Source organism: Furipterus horrens, unplaced genomic scaffold (assembly GCF_987537825.1).
Source record: "Furipterus horrens unplaced genomic scaffold, mFurHor1.1.pri manual_scaffold_3, whole genome shotgun sequence".
NCBI classification, from domain to species: Eukaryota; Metazoa; Chordata; class Mammalia; order Chiroptera; family Furipteridae; genus Furipterus; species Furipterus horrens.
Genome location: NW_028327173.1, coordinates 35,406,441 through 35,430,301, shown reverse-complemented (window position 1 = coordinate 35,430,301; position 23,861 = coordinate 35,406,441). Strand labels below are relative to the sequence as shown.

The 23,861-nt window shown below is 36.2% G+C and overlaps 1 protein-coding gene across 2 annotated transcripts in view; it reads left to right on the top strand.

The window, feature by feature from the left end:
* Positions 1–23,861, top strand: part of EPS15 (epidermal growth factor receptor pathway substrate 15) — a 113,020-nt gene that overhangs the window by 45,400 nt on the left and 43,759 nt on the right. For both annotated transcript variants that reach the window (XM_090269439.1, XM_090269440.1), the window contains exons 11-13: positions 1,520–1,676; positions 5,112–5,197; positions 17,350–17,422. In XM_090269439.1, the coding sequence (XP_090125565.1) occupies positions 1,520–1,676; positions 5,112–5,197; positions 17,350–17,422 (316 nt within the window). The remainder of the gene's footprint in view (positions 1–1,519; positions 1,677–5,111; positions 5,198–17,349; positions 17,423–23,861) is intronic.

Genomic DNA, 23,861 nt, shown 5'->3' with positions numbered 1-23,861 from the left:
TTAGAATGTTAAAATGCAGCATCTATTTATAGCAATTCATTAAATTTAAATTTTTAAAGGAGAATCCAAAATCTGAAATTTGAACTCTCTTCAAGGCATATTTGTATAATTATGTAGGGTATGTGTATACTTTTATGTCTTCACATAGGAATTACATACTTGGTCCTTAAAAAAACAAGCCTTAATGTCTCTAATGAGTTTCACATTCAGTGAAATAATGTACATGAAAATACTTTATGGTGTGCCAGCTGCCAATCCAGGTGACTGTGGCAGAGGTTACCCTGAGGTTTTCAAGGGGAAGCAAAGATTAGAAGTGGACCACATAATTGCAAAGAGAAACTTAGGAAAGAATGAAGGGACAAGAGCCCAAGACTGGGAAGATTATTTGCATAACTAATAATAACTGCCACTTTTTAGTGCCTGGGCTAAGCACTATGCTCAATAAAATGGCAGCTGTTATGGGTGTGGCATTATGCCCACAATTTTTATGTACTTTGTCTTTAATTATCATAGTAATCTTACAAGGTGGATGTTATCTCCACTTTCTAGATGAAGATGCTAAGGCTCGGAGAGGTTAGAAAATTTGGCTAAGATCACAAGAAGAAGTAGAAAAGCTGGAATTCAAGGTTTCTTTGACATTGTAACCTGTCGTTTTTGTCGGGCCATACTGGTTTTCAATGACTCAGACAGATCAGGACTTCAGAAAGCTAACCTTAAAAAAAAAAAAAAAAGAAGAAAATAGAATAAAACATTTGCTGTTTTTCTTCAAGTGACTTTGTAAAGCTTTCCAGATTGTTGCTCTTTCTTCACATGTGATCTCCATTTGCAGCTGTTGTTTCTGCTTTGACTTCTTGATCCTTATATCCTCCTATTCCAAGAGCCGCAGGAAGCAAACTGACATGGAAATTCTTGCTTGTTTCAGAATTTTTCTAATGCCACTAATGAACCAAATTTGTTGAAACTTAGGCTTCAATTTTTAACATCTTTTAATGTCGAAAAGTTGGGAGTAGACATTGTTGGGATTCTTTAGTGCACTATAACTCTTATTCAGTAGGGGCTGTGAAAGTTGATAAAAAGTACAACACAAACCCAGATTAGAGGTCCCCTGCTCAGCACCAGGGCAAACATTCTGTCTGTATATTTTTTTTTAATTTTTATTTATTTATTTTTAGAGAGAAGGGAAGGGAGGGAGAAAGCAAAGGAAAGAAACATCAATGTGTGGTTGCCTCTCATGTGCCCCCAACTGGGGACCTGGCCTGCAACCCAGGCATGCGCCCTGACTGGGGATCGAGCCAGTGACCCTTTGGTTCGCAGGCTGGCGCTCAGTCCACTGAGCCACACCAGCCAGGGCTGTCTGGATCTTTTTTGATCTCTGGCTTTTAACACTTGAGTGAGTTTTGGGAAAGCCATAAATTAGTATCACTTTCTTTTTTAATGCCAGTGATCATTTTTTATAAGCCACATAGTCACATTGGTAGTTGTGGCATTTATATACTCTTCATTTTTCTTATTTTTACAGGGCATTATGTGACACCAAGGACTGTGGGAAGCTTTCAAAGGATCAGTTTGCCTTGGCTTTTCATTTAATCAATCAGAAATTAATAAAGGGCATTGATCCTCCTCACATTCTTACTCCTGAGATGATTCCACCATCTGATAGAGCCAGTTTACAAAAGGTAAGACAACTTAACAGAAGACCTGAATGCATTAACAGAAAGGAGCAAGAGGTATGTCAGATGACAGACTCAATTTGGAGGGAAGAGTGGAAACAATGTATCTGGCTAGGAGCAGAGCAGTATACTGTTTGTGGTTTGGTTTGTGACTATAAATATGCTGAATGCATGTATAACATCTTTAGGCTGCCCCTCTTTTGCCCCATTATTCATTACACATATGGCAACCACATTTTCAGTCTCAAAATTGGAAAAATATGGTCTTCTTTTTCCCCTCCTAGATTTGTGGATTAATTTTTATGAATAGGGTATAAAATTTAAATGAATCCTGGCTGGTGTGGCTCGGTGGATTGAGTGCTGACCTGTGAACAAAAGGGTCGCTGGTTTTATTCCCAGTCAGGGCATATGCCTGGGTTGCGGGCCAGGTCCCCAGTTGGGGGTGTGACAGAGGCAACGACACATTGATGTTTCTCTCCCTGCCTTCCCCCCCTCTAAAAAAAAAAAAAAAAAAAAAAAAATCTTAAAAAAATATTTTTGATGAAATCCATAAGAATTAATTATTATGTTTCATTTGATGATTCATTCTTACAAAAAGAATACAAATTTGAAAACAAAATCAAGGAGATTATAATTACCTGATATCATTTTTAAATTAAAAAAAAAAGAAAAACTTTTATGTTGAAGTCTGTGTGGTTTTTGCCATATAAGGTGACCCACTGTTCCTAAGCATACAGCCAAATTTCATACCTGCACAGCTAGAAACAAGTTTCACTGCTTTCAGTTTCTGGGCAGCAGTATGTATTTTCAAAGTACATTGTTCAGCCATGTTGTGCCTTGATTTTTCTCTCATCTTGAAACCCTTCCGTGTATAGTGCATTTATAATGTCTTGGTCTAAATAAAGCTTTACAGAGATTTGCATACTCTAGGGGCTGTTTGCTGTTAAAAATACATATTATGAGTCTTAAATCTTAAATTTCTTATGACCTATAAAGTAACCATAGCTGTGGTGATTCTTCAGTGTTATAGGAGTTGTCAAATGTGTGGTATGAGAAAAGCACTCTTTAAAATGTCATTAGGATATTTTGGTTTTGCATTAATTTTGTCACATAGTTTTAAAAAATTCTATTTAAACCTAATAACAGTCAAATTTGGATTCATTTCTAAGGCATTTAAATAGAAATTTATAGCCACCAGATACAGAAGTTACTTCTAAGAGCTCTTATTCTTATTTTTAAATAAAATAAGTATTTGATTATTGGCTTTGTGGGTTTTGGGGGGGGCACATTTTATGAATTTTTTGAGATTTCTTGTGATGTAAGATGTGGGTTCTCTAAATTGTGGAGAAAGCTAAAAGTGATGCCACCAGAAAGGTAAAGGCTACCAATGTGTGTCTGTTCTCTGCTATAACTGCTGCAGCTATGGAAAGCTGTGTTGTTTCACCCTTTCTTTTACTTATGTGACTGTCTTTTCCCCCTTAGACTGCCTTCATTTTATACTCACTTAATACCCTACCAACACCAATTACAGATATGACAAATTGCTGACGCGGATTGTTTGTTCATTGACGGCCCTGTGACATTAGTAGACACTTAAAGTTGTATCTGCTCTACAGAGTTTTTAATGTAATAATTTGTTTGCAGTTCATTCACTAGAGAGAGCATAGACATCCCTGACAGTTTACGTCAGATATCAGTACTATTCATTAAAATGTGATTTTTATCACTGTTTCTTATCTAGTAACCAAAATTTTTAACCTTAAAAATTAAAATTAGCATTTGGTTTGTCATTACAATAATCTCTTTTCTCTTTATAGGCTGATTTAAAAAATTTCTTTTATTTTAGAACTGCATTTTTTTGAAGCTCTGACTAATCCTTTTTTGAATGTTGCTTTCCTTTCTGTGTTTTTTCTAGTTTGGACTGTTTTTTTCCTTCTGCAGCACTCTGCTTTTCGCCTTTCTTGTACTGTCAGTTTCTTTACTCTCCCAGGGTTAGAGCTTTACTTTATGCCTTTTTAGCATTACAGTTTTGGGTTTACAAGATACGTTTTGAAGTTAGAGGTTTTTTATGCAGCTAAGTTGATGCAGAGAAAATACCTAAACTGCATGCTTCTGTCACGTGTCTGTTACTTGGTCCTTGTGTGCATTTTAACTTGCCTTCCCTATGTTCTCTGATCCACTTAAGATAGCCAAAGTGGAATTTTTGTGTAATGTACAAAACAGGGTGAGAGAAAATATTTTGAAAGGAGGGGACATGTTACATTTTTCTTTATATACTGTTTACTTCATGTACTGTTGTTTCCTGGTTGCATGTCTTCCATTGCTTTAGTATGGGAGTTTAATTTCTGTGTCAGCAGTTGAGTGACACAAGCTGTGTACCAACTACAATACACTCATCTTCCTTTGGAGTCATCTCTGGTATCACCTTATAACTCGTTCAAGATTAAACTTGTTTGCCTCTTCTTATTTAATGATATTTTTAATAGTGAATGACCGTCAAATGCGAGTCACTCTTTTTGAGTCAGACTGGTAGAAAGGTGTGGAAGTCATTTCACAAAGGGGATTGAGCCTAGGTAGAAGCAGCTCATTGGGAGGCCGTCCATCTTTTAAGAGCATCTTCTGTTGAGGAAGTTAATTACAAGAATAACTTACATTTATAAAATATGATGTTTGTAGAGTGACTTCACATGTATTATTTATTTCATTTAATTTTTAAAGTGGGCAGAGCAGAAATTATTTCTCTATTTTACAGTGATGATCATGCCATTAGTAAAATAGTAGAGCCCAAAATAAATCCAGCTAGATTTTCTAACTGCAAGTACCATTCAGAGACCAATTTTGACACCTTCATTATTGAAAGAGAACTATATGTAAAGGATGTCATACATGAAGATAGTTTCATATATTGGGATGATAATATTTACTATGGAACATGCTTGAGCAGTTGATTTTACTTTTAAATAGAGTAGACACTAAAAGTATTTAACAAAAGTAAATATTTGTTGAATTGAATAAAATCAATGACCATTATAATTCTAAGACTCAACAAAAATTTATGTACTTACACAAATAAATCACCACTCATCTCCACAAGAAATATGTACTTCAGTGGAGGGATTACTTTGTAAATCTGATACCTGCTGTACCACAAGTTCTGGACAGGCTGGAATCAAGTGGCAAAGACATTGGCATCTGAAGTGGTAGTACATAATATAGAACAATAGCTTTTAGAGAATTTAAGGGAAAATGTCTTAGTATATAATTGTGTGTGTATGTCTTTAAAATTGTACTAGTTATGGTGTTCTTAAATACATTAAAATGTTCGTAATACCATAAGAAATGTAATACCCGATATCCATGTAGTGCTTTTAAATATTTTAAATGCTTTGCCATATATAATTTTATAGTAATAATGTATAACTCTGAACTTTTTGTTTTTAGAGCATCATAGGATCAAGTCCTGTTGCAGATTTCTCTGCTATTAAGGAGCTAGATACCCTTAACAATGAGCTAGTTGACCTACAGAGGTATGTAAAGTAAAATTATTACAGCTGACTACATAAATATTCTTCCCCTCTCTCTCCTGTTTCTTAATAAATACTACTTTAGTTGGTTAACTACCAAAGTTCTTCATTTGGGAATTGGTATACCTTATTTCATCAAATTTCAGGCAACCTTTAATTGCAGAATGCACTGTTTTCTTCTGTGCCACTAAAAAAAGAAAATTCACTAAAAATGTCAAACAATGGCTTGCCATCAACTATTAATATACTATTTGATTTCAGGCAGTGAAAAATATGGAGCTTAGAATGAATGAAATGTAGTGTTTCTGTAACTTTAGATATTTGAATAATGTATTAGAAAAACATTATTGTTTAAGAGCATATTGTTAAGGAAGTTAATTATAAGAATAGCCCACACTCCATTTTGTGGAAAGAATATTAAATGCAGAAGCCATGCCAAGAGCTTTCGTAGCTGTTATCTCATTTGATCTTCTCAGAAATCTTATGGCTTGAGATAGATGTTATTGTTCCTGTTTCACAAGTTAGGAGTTTAGATGCTTAGAGAGGTTATTTTGCAGAAAGTCATACAAATCTGTCAGCAGTAGAACCAATGCTTAATCTCAGGACTACTTGATTTGGAGTAAAATCTCCCTTCTTTACGTAGGTACTGTGTAGTACTCTGGTTTCTCTTCAAAACGAGTAAATCTTTCACCTTTTACATAGGTACTGTGTAGAACAGACTTGAATACAATTAGATTTGATTCTGAATACAGCAGGTACTATTGGTATTTCCTTAATTTCCTTCTTCCTTGGAAACTTTATGGTAATACTCATTGTAAAAATAACCTCCTAAAATTACTTTTTAAAAAGTCCTCACCTGAGGACATGCTTATTGATTTTTTTAGAGAGAGAGGAAGGGAGGGGAAGAGAGAAGGAGAGAAACATCGATTGGTTACTTCCCTTACACACCCCAGCTGAGGAACGAACCCAAAAGTTATGCATGTGCCCTGACCGGGAATTAAACCTACAGCCTTTTGGTTTATGGAACAATGTTCCAAATAACTGATCCATACTGGCCAGGGCTAAAATTCCTTTTTAAAAGTGAGACCATTTCTCCATCTATAAGGCATAGTATTTAAATATCACTGCATTTACACAACTCCCCTTTTTCTTTATCTTGACAACACTTTGATACACATAGTGACTGATACTTTATTTTATTGACAGTATTGAGACATATGGGGATTAAGTCATTTATCTGGACTATATGGCAAGAACTTGCTGCAGAGAAACTTAGTTGTGATTTTTTTTTCTTTTCAGTTGCAAGAAGGAACTCAACTGAGGCTAACTTAAGTGAGAGTGAATTTGTTGACTTGTGAAACTAAGACCTCTTAGAGGCAGTGATGGCTTAGGGCATAGCTTTATACCTGGGCTCAAATCATATAAACAGTTCTCTTGCTCTCTCCATTTCTTGCTTCCACTTTCACTGGGTTCGTCCATTCTTAGGTGGATTTTCTGATTATGTTGTCAAGGGGGCTACAGCAGTCTAGTGGAGTGCCTCTCTTCTGGCAGTTCCAGAAAATGTCCTAAGATTCAACCTAATTAAAATGGCTTACTGTCATGTCTACCCTGAAACAATCAGTGGCCATGGATGTATATAGTTTGATTTCTCGTGAACTCCATCCTGAGAGTGGTGAGTGGTAGTGAGCCATCAATATCACATAAAGGGGAGAGGGAATCCCCACATGAAAATACTCAAGATCGAGAAATTAATTCTGGGGAGGTAAATGTCTGCTGAAGACAGTATGGCTTTAAATCACCAGTAATTTCAGTGATCAGCGTGTTTGAACAATATGAGTTGACATTATGTAAACTTAGTCTGGGTATCATTTTAAATGTCATTACTTAGTTTTCATCATATCTACCAAATTCTTATTTTCTGTTCAAAAATTGGCTTTTGCCTGTTACACAAAGCCTCTAATATTAGAATCTTAGAAAGTAAAACAAAACAAAACATAAACCCCTTGGATATCATATAGTCCCATTTTCTTTCTTACTCATGAAAAGAAAAATAATCAAATCCAAAGTCACACATCTAGTCAGCCACTGTGTTGGCTGGCAGTCAAACCAGGTTGTGCAAGTTCTACTTCTGTGTTCTTTCTATTATGTAGTAGATAAGTCCGCCTCTCATTAAGATTTAAAAACATTTTACTTTGGTTCAGAGTAGGAGAAGTGAACATCTGATTACTGAGCCTGTAATGGTGTGTAGACTTTTAATTTTCATATGGTCCATAAATGGTCCATTAACATTTTTTTGCCTTTTATGTAATGTACATTAAATAATTGTTAGATTTGAATATACTTGTCTTCTATGCCTCTCAGGCCTATGAAAATTGACACATACCCCAATATTCTAGGACTTGCTTAACTTCAACAATCATTATTTAACATGAAATGTTCTATTGTGAGTTTGAATAGGAAGTAGTGCATCATACATAAAATGTTCTTGCCAGGGCAAACATTTTCAATTATTAGTTATTTTGGTCAACTGAGGCTCCACTAACGTCTAGTAACCCCTAATGTTAAGTTGTACTAGTGGCAGTCTTGTTTAGTGAATCACAGCTAACTTAAAAAGAACATATCTAACATTTTGTGACTGCCTTAGTAAGAAAATGATAGACCTCCAAAACCTTGTTAGGTTTTAGGTTGTAGTCATAGTTTATAAATGTGTAATATATTTATATATGATTTGACATTTGTGAAAATACTTTCCCTGGGCTTTTATTTATGTGAGATCTACATTGTAGGCAAACTTCCATCATCTTTCAACTCCAGTAACATCATGAGACTCATCTACCCATGCTAAAATTAATGATTTTTGAATCTCAGTTTTATAAATGTTTGTATTAGGTCACGAATTCCTTTAACTTTTGCTACATAGGGATTTAAATATGTCAATCAGACTTAATTAGTATGGTATTTTTAACTTAAAGAAGGAAAAGTAATGAATATAATATAATAATCTTAGCAAATATCTGGAACTCTCCCCTGAGCTCAAGACTTATATTTTTTATTGCCGACCAGTGTTTTCATATGAATGTCCAGTAGGACGTGACTTTCTAATCTTTCCCTGACCACTGTCTTTGTCTCTTTTATTTCCTTTTTCAGTGATACCACTATTCATCTAATCAAGCTACAAATGTGAGATTTTTCCTTCCTTTCGTTCTTCTCTGAAATGGTTCTTGGAATCATGCCTACCTTCCCATCTTCTTTGCCTTCTTAACTCCTCATTCTTCAAATCTCGCCTTAAAACATCATTTCCTCCAGAAGGGGAAGCCTTCTCTGACTACTTTGTGTCCCAACCCTGTACCTGGTAAATCTTATGTAACAGCCTATCATACATGGTTTTTATATTTACACTTGTCATAACATTTACTGTACTCTATTGTAATTGTCTATGTTTTTGGCCCTCTCACTAGACTATGTGCTTTTTAAGCATAGAGACTATTAATTTTTCACTATTGTAACCCTAATGCTTAGCTTATATAGTAGATGAGAAAATAATTGGCTCAATTTTGTTGAAATCTGTCCCTTTTTTCTTCTGTTTCTCTCTAAGTTTGAGCATTTCTCTCTTACCTGGATCACTGTTATAACTTCCTAATTAACTCTGCTTTGAGTTTCTTGACCATCCTACCTCCAGTTGATGTATGAAGTACTACTCATATCCCTTAGTGATACCCCATTCCCAACTGAATCCAGTCCACTTTTCTGAGGATGGCATAAAGACTCTTCCTTTGCGGTGTTCCCAAGGCATCCTGACCATTCTGCAGCCTTAGCCACCTCCCACAGAAAGGAGAGTCATCTCCTGATAACACTGTAAAGTTTCTTGAGAACAGACACGTATGTTCGCTCTTGTACTCTCAGAGTTCAGATAGTGCAATAATCTGTTTGTTTCCTCCCTCTTCAGCCACATGATGGGTGGCCTTATTACCTCTCACCTCAACATGCCACTACTTTTTTATTCTTCTTTGCTTCTGATCCTACTGTTCCCCTTTGCCTGAGACTCCCTTTGCCTTGTAAACTTTCACTCATGCTTCAAGGTCCGGTTTGAATACCATCTCCTTTGTCAGACCTTCTCTGAAAGGTTGATTGCTAGTTGCTCTTTCCTTTCTACTTCTGGAGACTTCAGTCTTTCATAATACTACTCACCACATTTTAATGTAGTCGTTTAAAAAATATGCATTTAAAAATTTGAACTCCTTCAGGTGAAGAGATGTGTCTCATTCACTTGGATAAGTTAACATATGGACGCATACGTTGCCTGAAACCATAGAATCTTGGTACAGGTTAGTTGGTTGAATGAAGAAGTCAGAGTATGTTATAAATATTAGACTGTTTCTCAGATTTAATTTCTACAAAGTTTATGGCACACTAGAGGCCATATGTTAAATGATTAAATAAAGCAAAAGAGCGTCTCAATAATAGCTTATTTTGAAGAATATAGTAGAGGATTTTATAGACAAAAGGATTTTTAATCCTCACAGGAAATGAAGTTAGTAGTGGGTTGATTTTTCATATTTTCACTACCTATTTTTGTGTCAAGCAGCTCCTTTGAAAATCTGATGAAGACTGTTAGACTGCACCCAGGAAAAAATGTGTATCTGTGTACCCCATTTTGCATTTATTTCAGGAGTTCTCAGGCCCTTAAAAACTATCCATGAAACCATTTTCAAGAACCCTTCCTCTGAAAGTTACGTGGCTCACTTGGCAGTGATAAGGCAAAAATGTAGTGAGAAATTGCTTCATTCACTTAGTGTGGTGGTGGTGAATTATGCTGAGCAGGAGTTAATATTTGTTTGTCTTCTACCAGCTTCTTCCTTCCTGTCTCTGTTCTTTTAGCAAGAACATCAGGAAGTGAAAGCTACATCCTGTCAGGCCAGTTGTTATGCTGGTCTTGAGCTAGTAAATGGGAAAGATAATCACAATAATGATTATTAGCCATTGTGTTCTGCCTGCTTTAAATAAATTCTCTTACTCGGTTCTTGCAATAATGCTGAAGGGTTAGTATGATAGTTCTGTCTCAGATTTTCAGATGAGGAACGGGCAAGTCTTCTTTTCTAAGAAGTTTTCCCTGATATCCACCTCAGCTCAGAGAGCACTCAATTTCCTTCTCTCAGAACACTTAACAATACTGGGTTATATTTCTTTCCACAATAGACTCTGAGCTGTATGTGATAACACAGAATGCCCCTTATTTAGAATAAGCAAATACAGTGTAGTAAGTATTTCAGAGCATGAGCTTTCTAACCAGATTGCCCGGTTTGATTCCTGACATGACTTAGACAAGTTAGTTAATTATTTGTGCTTCAGTTTCTTCATTGTGAAATGGAAATATGAATAATGCCATATAAAATGCCAGCTATAGTTCTTGGAACATGGTAAATTTCAATACATGTTAGTAATCATGATCGTCTTTGTCATCCTCATCCCTAATACCAGCTCAGCAGTTAGAGCACCACATTTACTGAGTAGGTGTTCAGCAAACATTGGCTGGAGTAGCTAAATGAACACTCCTTCCCTAGTTGAAGAGAAACAGGAACTATGTATCCAAGATCTATATTCCTAAATATATAGATCTCTACCTCAACCATTTTTGAGAGATGATTTTAAAAAAAATATGTATATATTTAAGGGAGTGTTAGCATGTAGTTTGGAATTTTTAAAATAATTTTTTTGGTTTGGTTCAGTTAAAATACCTTTAGAAAGTATTAGCTCTTGAGAAAGTATTGCTTATATTATTAAATCTAGAGTTCTTTTATTTATGTAATCTAACCTAATCTGTTTCTGGCCCTGTAAAGGTCTATGGTACTGCTATTAGAAGGTCTCAATCATGACTACCTCAAGAATGGTGTTACCGATTGAGTCATTGAAGCACAAGGTTGTAGTGTGCGCTTGGTAATAAGGAGGCAATTTAATTCAGTTTCACATAAAGTGGATAGCTCAGCATTTAAAACCTCTGAGATCTTTATATCTTCATATGGCTTTGAGTTACTATCGAGTAGCATCCTTTTATTTCAACCTGAAAGACTTCCTTTAGCTTTTCTTGTAGCACAGCTTTAATGTTAATGAAGTCCCTCGCTTTTGTTTATCTGGGAATATCTTAGTTTCTTCATTTACAGATTTAAAAAATTTTTCCATTACAGTTTACATTCACTATTATTTTGTGTTAGTTTCAGGTGTACAGCATAGTGCTTAGAGAATCATATACTTTACAATGGGTTCCCAGATAAGTCTAGTTCCCACCTGGCACCATACTTAATTATTACAATATTATTGACTGTATTTCCTATTCTGTATTTTACATCCCCATGGCTATTTTGTAACTGCCACTTTGTACTTTTTAATCTAACCTTCAACTTTTTCATTTACTTCCTCAACTCCTCTCCCCTCTGGGAACCCTCAGTCTGTTCTCTGTGTCTCTGAGTCTGTTTCAATTTTGTTTGTTTATTCTTTAGATTACACTTAAAAGTGAAGTCACATGATATTTGTTTGTCTTTCTTTGACTGACTTATTTCACTTTGCATAATACCCTCTAGGTCCATTCATGCTGTCACAAATGGAAAGATTTCATTCTTTCTTATGGTCAAGTAATATTCTATTATACGCATATATATGTACTACAGCTTTTTTATTTACCTGTCTACAGATGGGTATTGGATTGCTTCCATATCTTGGCTATTGTAAATAATGCTGCAATGAATTTAGGGGTGTATATATTCTTTCAAGTTAATGTTTTGTGTTTGTTTGGATATATACCCAGAAGTGGAATTGCTGGGTCATAGACAGTTCCATTTTTAATGTTTTGAGTACCATCCATACTGTTTTCCATAGTGGCTGCACCAATCTGCATTCTCACCAACACTGCAGGAGGGTTTCCTTTTCTCCACATCCTAGTCAACACTCATTTGTGGATTTATTGATGACAGCCATTCTGACAGGTGTGAGGTGATAATCTCTTTGTGGTTTTAATTTGCATTTCTCTGATGGTAATGATGTTGAGCATCTTTTCATATGTGTATGGCCTTTTGTGTGTTTTCTTTAGAGAAGCATCTATTTAGGTTCTCTGCCCACTTTTTAATTGGATTATTTGGTGTTTTGTTTGCTCCTCTATAGGGCATGAGCTAGGCAGGGCTGGTGATGGGAAGTTGGAAGGGTGAGGTTATTGCATTTCTTCAGACTGATGCAGTTTGGAGGGAAGTTCTCAATTCAGGGAAGATGGCATCTGTTGGTGGTGTGGGAGAGGAAATCAGCACAGGGACCCTGGTGGCTGTCCCTTCAGCTCTCTACCTGGAGCTGCACAATGCAGTCTGTCCTTGCACAACTTTGTCGGCTCTGATATGCCCTCCCCTCACTGGAGTCCAGGGTGCTTTGGCTCTTTAAGAGGGCAGCCGGGTGTCTAGCAGACTCTCCTCTCTCCCTGGTGGACAGAATCCCTGATAGTTTTCACAGCCAGATGTTATATCCTGTGATGGAGCCAGCATTTGAATCCTGGACTATTTTATTCCAAGTCTTATGCTTTGAAAACCATATAATAAAAAAAAGAAAAGAAAAGAGAAAGAAAACCATATAATGAGTTTCTAATAGTAGAGAGTTGGATTATTTTTAATATTTAGACAAGATTGTGGGGGTAGAGATTTCAGTGATTAGTCGGCAGCCGTCTGTCTCGAGAGACGATGGTGTAGCTTCTTAAGAGTCTATCTGCACCGCCGAGAATGGCTGTGCAGTCCAACTCGGGAGTGACACAGTATCTGTCTCCTCCCGTGTTGAATCGACATCTTACGATGATGCTGGAGTGTCCTCTCCAGTGAAGCTGAAGCTACAGAGCCTGGGCAGGGTGATATGGAGGGTCTGCTGTTGCCCATGCAGCAGACACCCCCTCTCTTCGCAGCTGAAGGGTCCAAGGGAAAGACGGAGTCAATACAGCTTGGCTTCAGGTGCGCCGCAGGAGTTGCCGGTGTTGACTACAACGTCAAACCGCCTTAGGGACTCCGGCTCCAGATTTTCTGTCGGGGTTTACTCCCTTAGCCTTTCCCCTGAAGAGGTATGCCGCAAGGCAGCGGAGGTTTTTTGGAGTCAGAGTTTTCCTTCTCTGATGTGCCCTGACTGGAAGATCGAACCAGCGACACTTAGCTCGCAGGCCGATGCTCAATCCAATGAGCCAAACCAGCCAGGGTGATTTCAGTGATTACATAGTCTATAACTGTGTATTAGATAATTTTCTAAAGTTTTTTTTATAACTCATGATTCCTTTTAATAAATTTAAAAATTATTCCAATGTTATTTAAAATTATAAGTAATATTAGTATTAGCATTGGCTGGAAACCTAGCTTTTTCCTAATTACATGCCATCTTGTACGTTTTGCCTTGCAGATCTTAAGATGGTAGAGATATTGTCATCTGCATAATGAAAAATAGGAAAATGAAAGTTTATGTGATCTGATTAGAGTCAACAGAACAATTTCACAGGAGAGCCAGATTAAGTTCCCAGTTCTCCAGTTTTAGTCCCCATTTGTCTTGCTTTCCATAAGACTCACCTGCCTTACTGAAGGCTACACAATGAGAGCGTGCTTTTTTTGTGTTTGCTTTTTAGAGAGATTCATTGGCGGTTAAGCTACTTAATAATAAGAGCATCTTTTAGTGTTATATAATAAGTCTTAGGATGGAAGAATATGCCTTCATGTTTTTCACACCTTTCTAGTTTTTATTGTTTTCCTGTTGGAAAATCATAGATGCTTCTGTTTAGGAAAAAAGACAAAATTGTGAATCTAAAAGGACTTTGAAGGTGATTTAATCCTGTTTTTCTGGAAATGTTGGTATTATATAAAAATTAAGGCAGATGGCTCCCTCCCTCCTACCCATAAACAGAGAGCCTGGGTAAATGGCAGTGAATTGTGTGAACTCAAGGTCCTTGTGAATAACTTGACTACTTCACAGTAGGCGTATGGAGTTATCAACTTGAGTCTTTGAAAGCCTAGCTTGGGCTTTGCTTTCCTTGCTGGTTCGGACAGTAGTTTCCACAGAATCAGAACAGTCAGCCTTTGGAACACCAGGGAGCTCCAACCCTGGCCTTTCTTTCTAGCTTTGATATTCTTGGATCACTTGGGTTGTACCAGCATCTTGCAGTGAATAGTCTAAGACAGCGGGTGTGTAGGATCGTTTCATTTCCGTTTTCTGGGATTTACTAAAGTGAAAGCAATAGCTTTTCCTGTTATGACATCCAGGATGAGTATTACTCTGGGAAAAATGCTCACATATCTATATTTGAAATATATCTTATGTCTATCTTACCCACATATATTGGTGGACTTCTCAGGAAACTGCATGTAAATATTATTTTTTTATTGTGGTACAGAATCTTGAAAATAATATAATTTTTAAATTACTAATATTAAACAAAATGCTTTGCATTAGTTATGCACCCATTACCTTTAGAAAAACATGTGCTAATTTGAGCTCTGGCTGGTATGACTCAGTGGATTGAGCACTGGCTTGCAAACCGAAAGGTCTCTGGTTTGGTTCCTGGTTAGGGTACATACCTGGGTTGCAAGCTGTGTCCCCTGTTGGGGGCATTTGAGAGGCAGCCAGTCAATGTATCTCTCACACATTGATGTTTCTGTCCTTCTCTTCCACCCCCTTCTCCTCTCTCTAAAAATGAATAAATAAAATGTTTTAAAAGGAAATAAAAATATATGTTAATTTGAAAGATTAGTGCACCTAAATGCATTTAAATATTTATATTTTTACTTGCCCAAAATGAAAAGGATAGCTGTGGAGGTTAAGAGTCTGTGGAATACTACAGAATAACAATTTGGCATCTCTTTAATTATAATCTAAGTTAATGAGGGAGTTTTTTGATTGTCAGTCTGATTTATAGACCAAATTTCAGTTATTTTTTTAATATAGAAAGCAATGTAGCTTGCAATTTTATTTTTTTAAGTTTACTGTTTAGTAGTATATGTTATACTATTTGGTTTTGATAATAAAAGGAATTATGAAACCAGAATTTTACTAGCTAAAAGTAGATCGAAAGTTAAATTTGATTTCAGTACTAAGAGAAATTAATGCTTCAAGATTCCCATATTTTATTTATTTGGGAATGGTTTTCAAGATATGTTTGTAGACATTATCACTGTTCCCCACCCCTCCCACACCCAAAATGATAAAGAGAAATTTGGAACTTCTAAGCATCCTTCATTTTACCCAAACAAGGCTGTGTTTGCTTGTTAGAGCTGAGTCTTTCGTAATGTTTTCCTTTTTCACCAAGTGAGCTTCTTTCTTTTGCTCTCATATGTCAGCGTACTGCCTTCTTACAGCTGTTTGTGCACATACACTTGATCTTGTGAGCAGGCACAGCCAGTAAAGCAGGTACCAGTGACACAGAAGGAGAGAATACAAACACACACATGAGGGTGTGCAATGCTGATCTATGATACCATGTAATGTTTTCTATGTTTGTTATTATCTACTGTCAGAAAGCAGGAGCCGAATTGATATTGACCTTGTGTGGATTGCCTCTTGAGGATCTGGGCTAGGGGGAGGAGGCTAGTTTTTCATGTGACTTATCTTTGATATGCTGCAGCCATACTGAAAACATTCTTCTGCTCATATGTCGGGTAAAGAAAAAATGTCCAGGATTGAGCTGGCAGAATTTGTAGGGTATATTTAGATTTTTCTTCCTGTGTTTTTTCTATTTTTCAACTTTACATATTTTTATAAGGATTGGTAGTAGGATGTAACCTTTGCATAATAAGTAGATTGAGGTCTGGGAGGAAGGGGCTGCCACAATGCTTCATATGGTAAGGGACTGTTGGAAATCTCCGCAAAATCATGACCCACATTGCAACCCATCTGAGAAATGGTTAGTGAGCTCCTTGGCCATCTCAAGTGTTTAAAAGTATTTTTCTCCCTTACAAATCTTAAAAGCGTTGTACCTACATATCCCAAACAGTTGAGTTTTGTCTACATTTAAAATCTCACATCAAAAAGGTGAGAAATGTAAAAGTAGAATACATTTGCCCCCTAAGTATCTCCTTTGGTGTAATTTTCTCACTTTCCTTTATGCTGCAGTTTAATGGAGCCTGAGCTTGTGTTTGGGTTATGTCTGAGATGAAACTGAAATATTGTCATGAAGCTCTAAGGGGCAACTCTGCAGTACTAGTCTGGAGGACTTCTTGAATGCCTTCCTCTCTTCATGTTGCCTCCCCTCCCCCCGTCCCCCATCAGAAATGTATTACTGCAAAATTCTGTGGCTTTTTCTCTCATTTTGTAGAAAAGAAAGTGAAGGGAGCACTGTGTGTGTGTGTGTGTGTGTGTGTGTGTGTGAGATTTCAATACAAAGAGCAGTTGAATTTATTACATTAAAAAAATGGCTTTATTTTGTAATTCTAAATTTAAGGTTGCTTAGGATTCATTCATTAGGAATACAGCTCTGATGGATAATGTATGAATTTAAATAATGATGCTTCAAAGTAAAAGAGGATCCTAGCCTGTTTTATCTGAAGAGTAGAAAAATAAATGCTAACGCTACATTGTTTTGTATATTTGATCAGCTGGGTTGATCGGTGATCTAAAATAGCTTTTTTTAGCAGATGTATTTGCTAGAGCAAATGGCTTGTATATTGGTAACCCTTTCCATTTTCTCTGTATCTCATTCTAAAATTGTTAAGGAGACATTAACACTTAAGAAAATATCCTTTTCCTTAGTATTGTTGACTGTTTCTATTAGCCATTTTCATTTGATTTGACAGTGGTACTTAAGGGTTAAGGTTATAGAGCTGATGCAACCCCTCCTTTTTTTCACCAGCAATTTTCATTGGACAGCATTTCCATAGCAACAGTGAGATCAGTGAAACCTGAGTGTTTCATTGATTATTTTTCGTCTCTTCCTTTTTTAATCTGTTCGCTTTTCACCACATTTTAGTGAGAAAAAGAAATCAGAGCTTATATTGATTTCTGTTCCATAAATAATTAAAAGAGGGTAGAAAATCTGCCCTTCATATAAAAATTGAATGTTTCACTATGTATTTAAAAAGCGATTCAGGATTAGGAGGATGGATAACCATACCGGCTGTAGCTGATGTTCTCAAATATTCTTGCATTGTTTGCTGGTCTTCTAGGGAAAAGAATAACGTGGAACAGGACCTTAAGGAGAAAGAAGATATTCTTAAACAGAGAACAAGCGAGGTTCAGGTATGTGAACTGTGAAATTCAGTATTCTATTTCTGACTTAGGAGAATTTATTTTAATCATATAGGGTCATTTAATATGTGATGGTTGTGGCATTGGTGAATAGATCAAGGAATATCTATTATATATGTGATATAAATAGTTTTTTTTTGTAAAATGACTGTTTTTCTCTGAATTCTGGCCTGCAGAGATCACACTGCAATGAGAAAGCAGTATTTTTCATCATAAATTTCTAGTTTTAAAAGTATTTAAAGATAATTTTTACCTGCATATTATATCACTAAAGGTAAGTTTAAATGACTTACCATGTAAATATTATTACACCAATAAAATTAAATGAGTGAACTTATCATCATCATCATCATCATGAAAATGCAAATTGCTTTTTCATAGATGTGAGATTTTGTTAGCTAGGAGACCTAATATTTTACAGGACTATTTCTCATGGTACTGGTTGGGTGGGAAATGATATGGGATAATTTTAAATAGTATTTTATAAGTTGTTTAGTAGCCAGGATATCTTAAACTTTGTCATAAAGAGATTTAATTCATTTTCACTAAGTGCTGTGTTAAGTAGCTTCATTTTACAAGCAAAATACAAAAGACAAAACCTCAGTTTCTGATTGGAAAATGACACAAAAAGGGGTATTTCAAACATTGAAAATACAGAAGATTGGGCAGTGTTGCAGTTAGAACTGTAAGCATTACATGTGACTGGGTTCCAGGGCACGTTTCCTGAGTGCTGCACCAGTGCCCACAGGAGGTTGGGTGTGAAAGCACCGGGAGCCGCTGCCAACAAGAGCTCACGAATAGACATTTCTTAACATGTCACTTGTATGTTTGATTTTCCTGCTTTTCTCAGTTTTAAATGGGTGAAAGCTCTAAATTGTTAGGTCCGTTGTTTTGTTTTGATGTGGAACGTTCACCAGAGATTGTCTAGCAGGTGGACTGTGCTAGTGGGGAAATGATTTACTGAGGGATTGACGCAGAAGCCAGAGAGACTTCTTGTTGGAAGCTGGTGCTCATATTGGGAGACTGCTTTTATTACATATATGGGAATTTTTTAAAGGTGACTCAGAAGTCGAGAGATCATCACTAATGTTTTTCTCATTGTGGTAGTGAGTTGGAGGTTACCTCAATTACATTATTTTGGGCAATTTTTGAGCTCCTTAAGGAATGCTGGAAATAGTTTAAGAGTGGAAGATAAAATAATCTACAAGAGTTTTATCATTCTGAATAAATATAGTTACTGATATAATCGTGGACAGCTTCTAAATTTAACCAGATAATGTTTCAAAGGACAAAGTTTTTTTTATGATAGACAATATTTTATTTATGTTTATCTTTCTATTGGTTTTCCCTACTGCATCTTTTGAGGATGTGAATTTAAGTAACCAGTTTTACATTGTTCCTTTTAGGCTTTTAAGTGGGCTATCCTTGAATATTTGATTTCTTATAGTTTTGCTGTCAGTCAAAATTTCTTTGTGATTTGCTTATCTTTCTCTACTTAGTTGTGACGGTAAGGTATACGTTAAACCTAAGCTTTGCCTAATCCAAATGCGTGATCGGCATAGGAAGTCTAAATTGTTGCATTTTTGCATTGCGTTCTGTAAATAAAAGGCATCTTGGAGCATGGTTGGCACAGACTAAGTTGTAATGGTCAAACATAAGTTTATTGAAAAGAATGTTGGATTAACACTTTGTATTAGTACATTTATTTCTCCATTCCAGTACAGGTGTGTCTGTATTATCCATGGTAATGAGACACTAGACTAAGATAACATGGATAATTGACATCTACAGGTAATTAAAGCTTTTCATTTTGGTCATCATTTTCAATTTCCTGAAGCACAAGACAGTTTACCAGAAGTGGTAATGTGTAGACTTCACTACTTATTGAATTAATCTGATTTACCCATTGGTAATGAGGCACAGACTAGTCATAACATGGGTAATTAAAATCTGTCAATTAAAATCTGTAAGTAATTGCAACTCCTGGTGCTTATTTTCTAATTTCTCTGGCAAAGGGCAGTATACCGGAGCTATTAATAAGTAGCAGAAAGAAAGAATGTGTACTTCCCTGCTTCTTTCTGACCCCATTTTCCTAATGTAGATGCTAATGAGAAATGTCAACGTGAAGGCATCAGGGGAGAAGTAGGGGAATTTTGACTTAGCAGTGAATGTCTGTCTAATTTGAACTTGGCTTTTCTCGGTGTTCTTGCTATTTTCCATATTTATGAAGTCACAGAAAGTTATTATGTGAGCTCATATCTCAAGTCAGCAACCAAACTTTCAAAGCCTCGTTATGTGTGACCAAAGCGCCAGAAGACTAGTTATATTTTTGTTTGTTTTTTTATTTATATAGTCTTCCTAATTCAGTAAAATTAGAAAAACTGCTCCATAATTAAATTCTAAATGTATGAACTGCATATTGAAAACTTTCAGTTCAAGATTTCTTTTTTCCTGAAAACCAAGCCAATGATTAAGTTCAAATTTAATTTTATGAGATGACTGCTCTTAACTCATATGAGGTACACTAGCAGTGTGGAGATATGAGGCCCAAAGGGATCCAAGGGGAAAAGGCTCTCCAAGGTTATTCTGTCTCAAATGTTTGTGATTTGGGCTTTGCTATTGTTGTTGCTGTTATTTTTCCTACCTTAAACTGCCTATGTACAACTTCATTAAATTTTGTCTTCCGAGTAGTCAACAAATATTTAGAAATTTCCTTTCATATGGTCTGCTTTATTCAGTTTTGCATAGAAATTTATAGGAACAACTTGGTATCAGACAAACTTGAATTTAGTTCCCGATTCTGGCTCTTCTAGGTTCTTGTTCCTAAGTAAGTAACTTAATACCTCTACACATTAGTTTTCTCTTCTGTAACATGGGGTGATAAAAATACCAAGCACTCAGAGTTGCTGTAAGGATAAAATGAGAAAATGCAGGCGAGGTGTCTCGCAGAGTGACTGGCCCCAGTGAAAGTTCAGTGGATGTACTGAGCAGTAGCAGTATTCTGTTCTGTACCCTGCTGTCCTCTCCTCTTTGCCCTCCCTTCATCGTCACGTTCCACGCCGGGCTCTCTGTGCATGGGACTCACCAATTTGAAAATACCTGTATTTATTTACTTATTTTTGCAATTGCTGTGACTTTAGCTACCAACCTATTTTTCTCTATTTTTGTTGCTTTGTGTGGCCATTTTTTCCTTCCTGTGCTTTCAGTAACCTTATTTAGTCACCTGTACTTTAATTACCACCATGCTTTAATTATTCTGCTCAGGACCAGCAATACTCTTAAGGCCATTGCTTACTGCTTTCTTGGATTGCACGCGCCTAGATATTCTTCTACCTCTCTAGCGCTTTGTTTCTGTTTCCATAGCCAGGACTGCCTGACACGCTTTCTCCTCCCTTTTACAGACCCCTGTCATCCATATGCTGGTGACTCCCAAGTATTCATCCAGCCTTCTGTTCTCCTGAGTACCAGTCTCATCTCTCCACTGAGGCATTTTGGTGTCTATCATTTCAAAGTCAGTGTGTCTAAAATGAGTCCCATCATGTTGGAAAAAAAGACTCCAATTTTGAACTTTCCTATTTTTGCCAGTGTTCTTTCTCACTACTGCCACCTTACCACCTAACATTTAAAAATTTAAAGTCAGAGCATAAATGCTTACCCCATCCCCTTCTTGCCTTTCTTCCTAATTTTGGTATCATGACTTTCATATGTGAAAATATTTACTGCTGCCCACTGACACTGTTAATGATGGGAGGATGTTGTATCTCATGGGTATATTGGCGGTAGAAAAAAGGTGAGATACAAACCCTCCTCTTTTACTACTTATTACTTTATTTTCTGCCTCACAACTGTGTGCCTGCACATCCTCTTCCTCATTCCCACTCTTAACCTTTTGTTGTTTCTCTCTAAAATGCTCCCTACATTGGCGGTAGAAAAAAGGTGAGATACAAACCCTCCTCTTTTACTACTTATTACTTTATTTTCTGCCTCACAACTGTGTGCCTGCACATCCTCTTCCTCATTCCCACTCTTAACCTTTTGTTGTTTCTCTCTAAAATGCTCCCTACCTCCCTGCTTATGTGAATTCCACTCGTGCCTTAAAGCCCAACTCAAATTCCACCACTTCTCTTAAACTTCCTCTTCTCTGCCCCTTCAGTCTACACCAGTTTTTCCTGGGTTAGGAATTCCACTGGAGTGTGGATCCACTTAGATGGCATGTCCAGTATGTTACCATATTGTGCTGGTTGAGTGCATGTGTATGTGTATAGTCTTCATTGTTTTCCAGTCTAGATTATGAGCTCCTTAAGCTTAGAAATTGTACCTTGGATGATATTTTTTACTATATTTGATTAAGATATTGTTAAATGGAGGTAAATTTAAGGAAGCAGTTGACAACAGAAATGAATAAGCTTCAGTTTTGTGCATGAAATTAAAAATAGGACAGGACACACCCGGAAATCACAGACAGAAAGGATTGGGAGCACAGTATGTCATAAAGGGTCAGACTTTTTCCTATTGCTCGTGCTATCCTCATGTAGAAGAAGCTCCCATGTATTTATACTTTATCAGTAAAGGTTCAGTAATTCATAGTAATTGTCCATGTGTTTTTGAAATTTTAATTCAATTAGGGTTTTTTTTTCCTTAGATGAAGAGAGATGGCTTATTTTGGGGAAATAAAATTAGGTACATGAGCTCAACATTCTTTTCCTGGCTATGATGCTCTTAGAATATGCTGGGTAGCATATGACTGGGAAATAAGGCAGGCTGTTAGTGAGGTTTTCTAACACCTACCCTACTTTAATAATTCCCTTTCTATTCCTTGACTTAAACATCTTGCTGTACAATTGATGTATTTTTATATTTAGAATATTTCTGTATCTTCTGTGTTGAGAATTAGTCCAACATAACAAATGTATCTAATTATTTCTAGTTTTTGTTATGTAGAGTTTTAAAAATTAAATATAAGTGTTTTATTCATAACTTAAGTGTCCTTTATGTTCACATTTTACTCTGTATTTTATATGAAACAAATATAAACATATTTGTGTTTCTAATATTTCATAGGCTTAGTATTTAAGTTACTTTTTCAGTTATACAACTGACTTGGGTTGCTAAAGTGAATTATTTTACTCTTTAATAGCTAAAAGTTTTTATGTATTTGTTTAAATTTTATTTTCATTATCCCTGTAGTACTTCATGGGGTGTAGAGGGTTGGGGATGAGTTTATCATTTTCAGTAACTTTTGCAATTTGTATCAAACAGGACATTTTCCTTGAAATTTCTTTTTATTTTCTTTTTTCATTATATTTTTTCCATTACCATTTAACCCCCTTATACATCTCTCCCCACTGTAATCACCACACTGTTGTCCTGTCCATGAGTCCTTTTTGCTCAATCCCTTCATCTCCTCACCGCGCCCACTCCCCATAGCTGTCACCCTGCTCTCCATTAATGAGTCTGTCTCTGTTTTGCTTGTTCAGTTTGTTCATTAGATTCCACATATGAGTGAAATCATACGGTATTTGTCCTTCTCTAACTGGCTTATTTCACTTAGCATAATGTTACCAAGGTCCAGCCATACTCTTGCAAAGGGTAAAATTTTCTTCTTTTTTATAGCTGAGTAGTGTGCCATTGTGTAAATGTCCCATAGTTGTTTTATCCACTCATCTACTGATGGGCACTTGGGCTGCTTCCATATCTTGGCGATTGTAAATAACACTGCAATGAACACAGGGGTGCTTATGTTCTTTCGAATTAGTGTTTTGAGTTTCTTTAGATATATTCCTCGAAGTGGGATTGCTGGGTCAAAAGGCAGATCTATTTTTAATTTTTTGAGGCATCTCCATACTGCTTTCCACAGTAACTACACCAATTTGTATTCCTACCAACAGTGCAAAAAGACTCCTCTTTCTCCACATCCTCACCAGCACTTATTGTTTGTTGACTTATTGATGATAGCCATTCTGATAGGTGTGAGATGATATCTCACTGTGGTTTTAATTTGCATTTCTCTGATGATTAGTGATGTTGAGCATCTTTTCATATGTCTATTGGCCATCTGTATGTCCTTTTTGGAGAAGTGTCTATTCAGGTTCTTTGCTGACTTTTTAATTGGATTGTTTGTTTTTTTGGTGTTGAGTTTTATAAGTTCTTTATAAATTTGGGGTAGTAACCCCTTATCAGATGTATCATTGGCAAATATGTTATCCCATTCAGTGGGCTGTCTTTTCGTTTCGTTGATGGTTTCCTTTGCTGTACAAAATCTTTTTAGTTTGATGTATCCTATTTGTTTATCTTTTCTTTTGTTTGCCTTGCCTGGGAACATATATCAGATAAAATATTGCTACAAGCAGTGTCCAAGATTTTACTACCTATGTTTTCTTTTACATTTTTTTATGGTTTAAGTCTTTAATCCATTTTGAATTTATCTTGT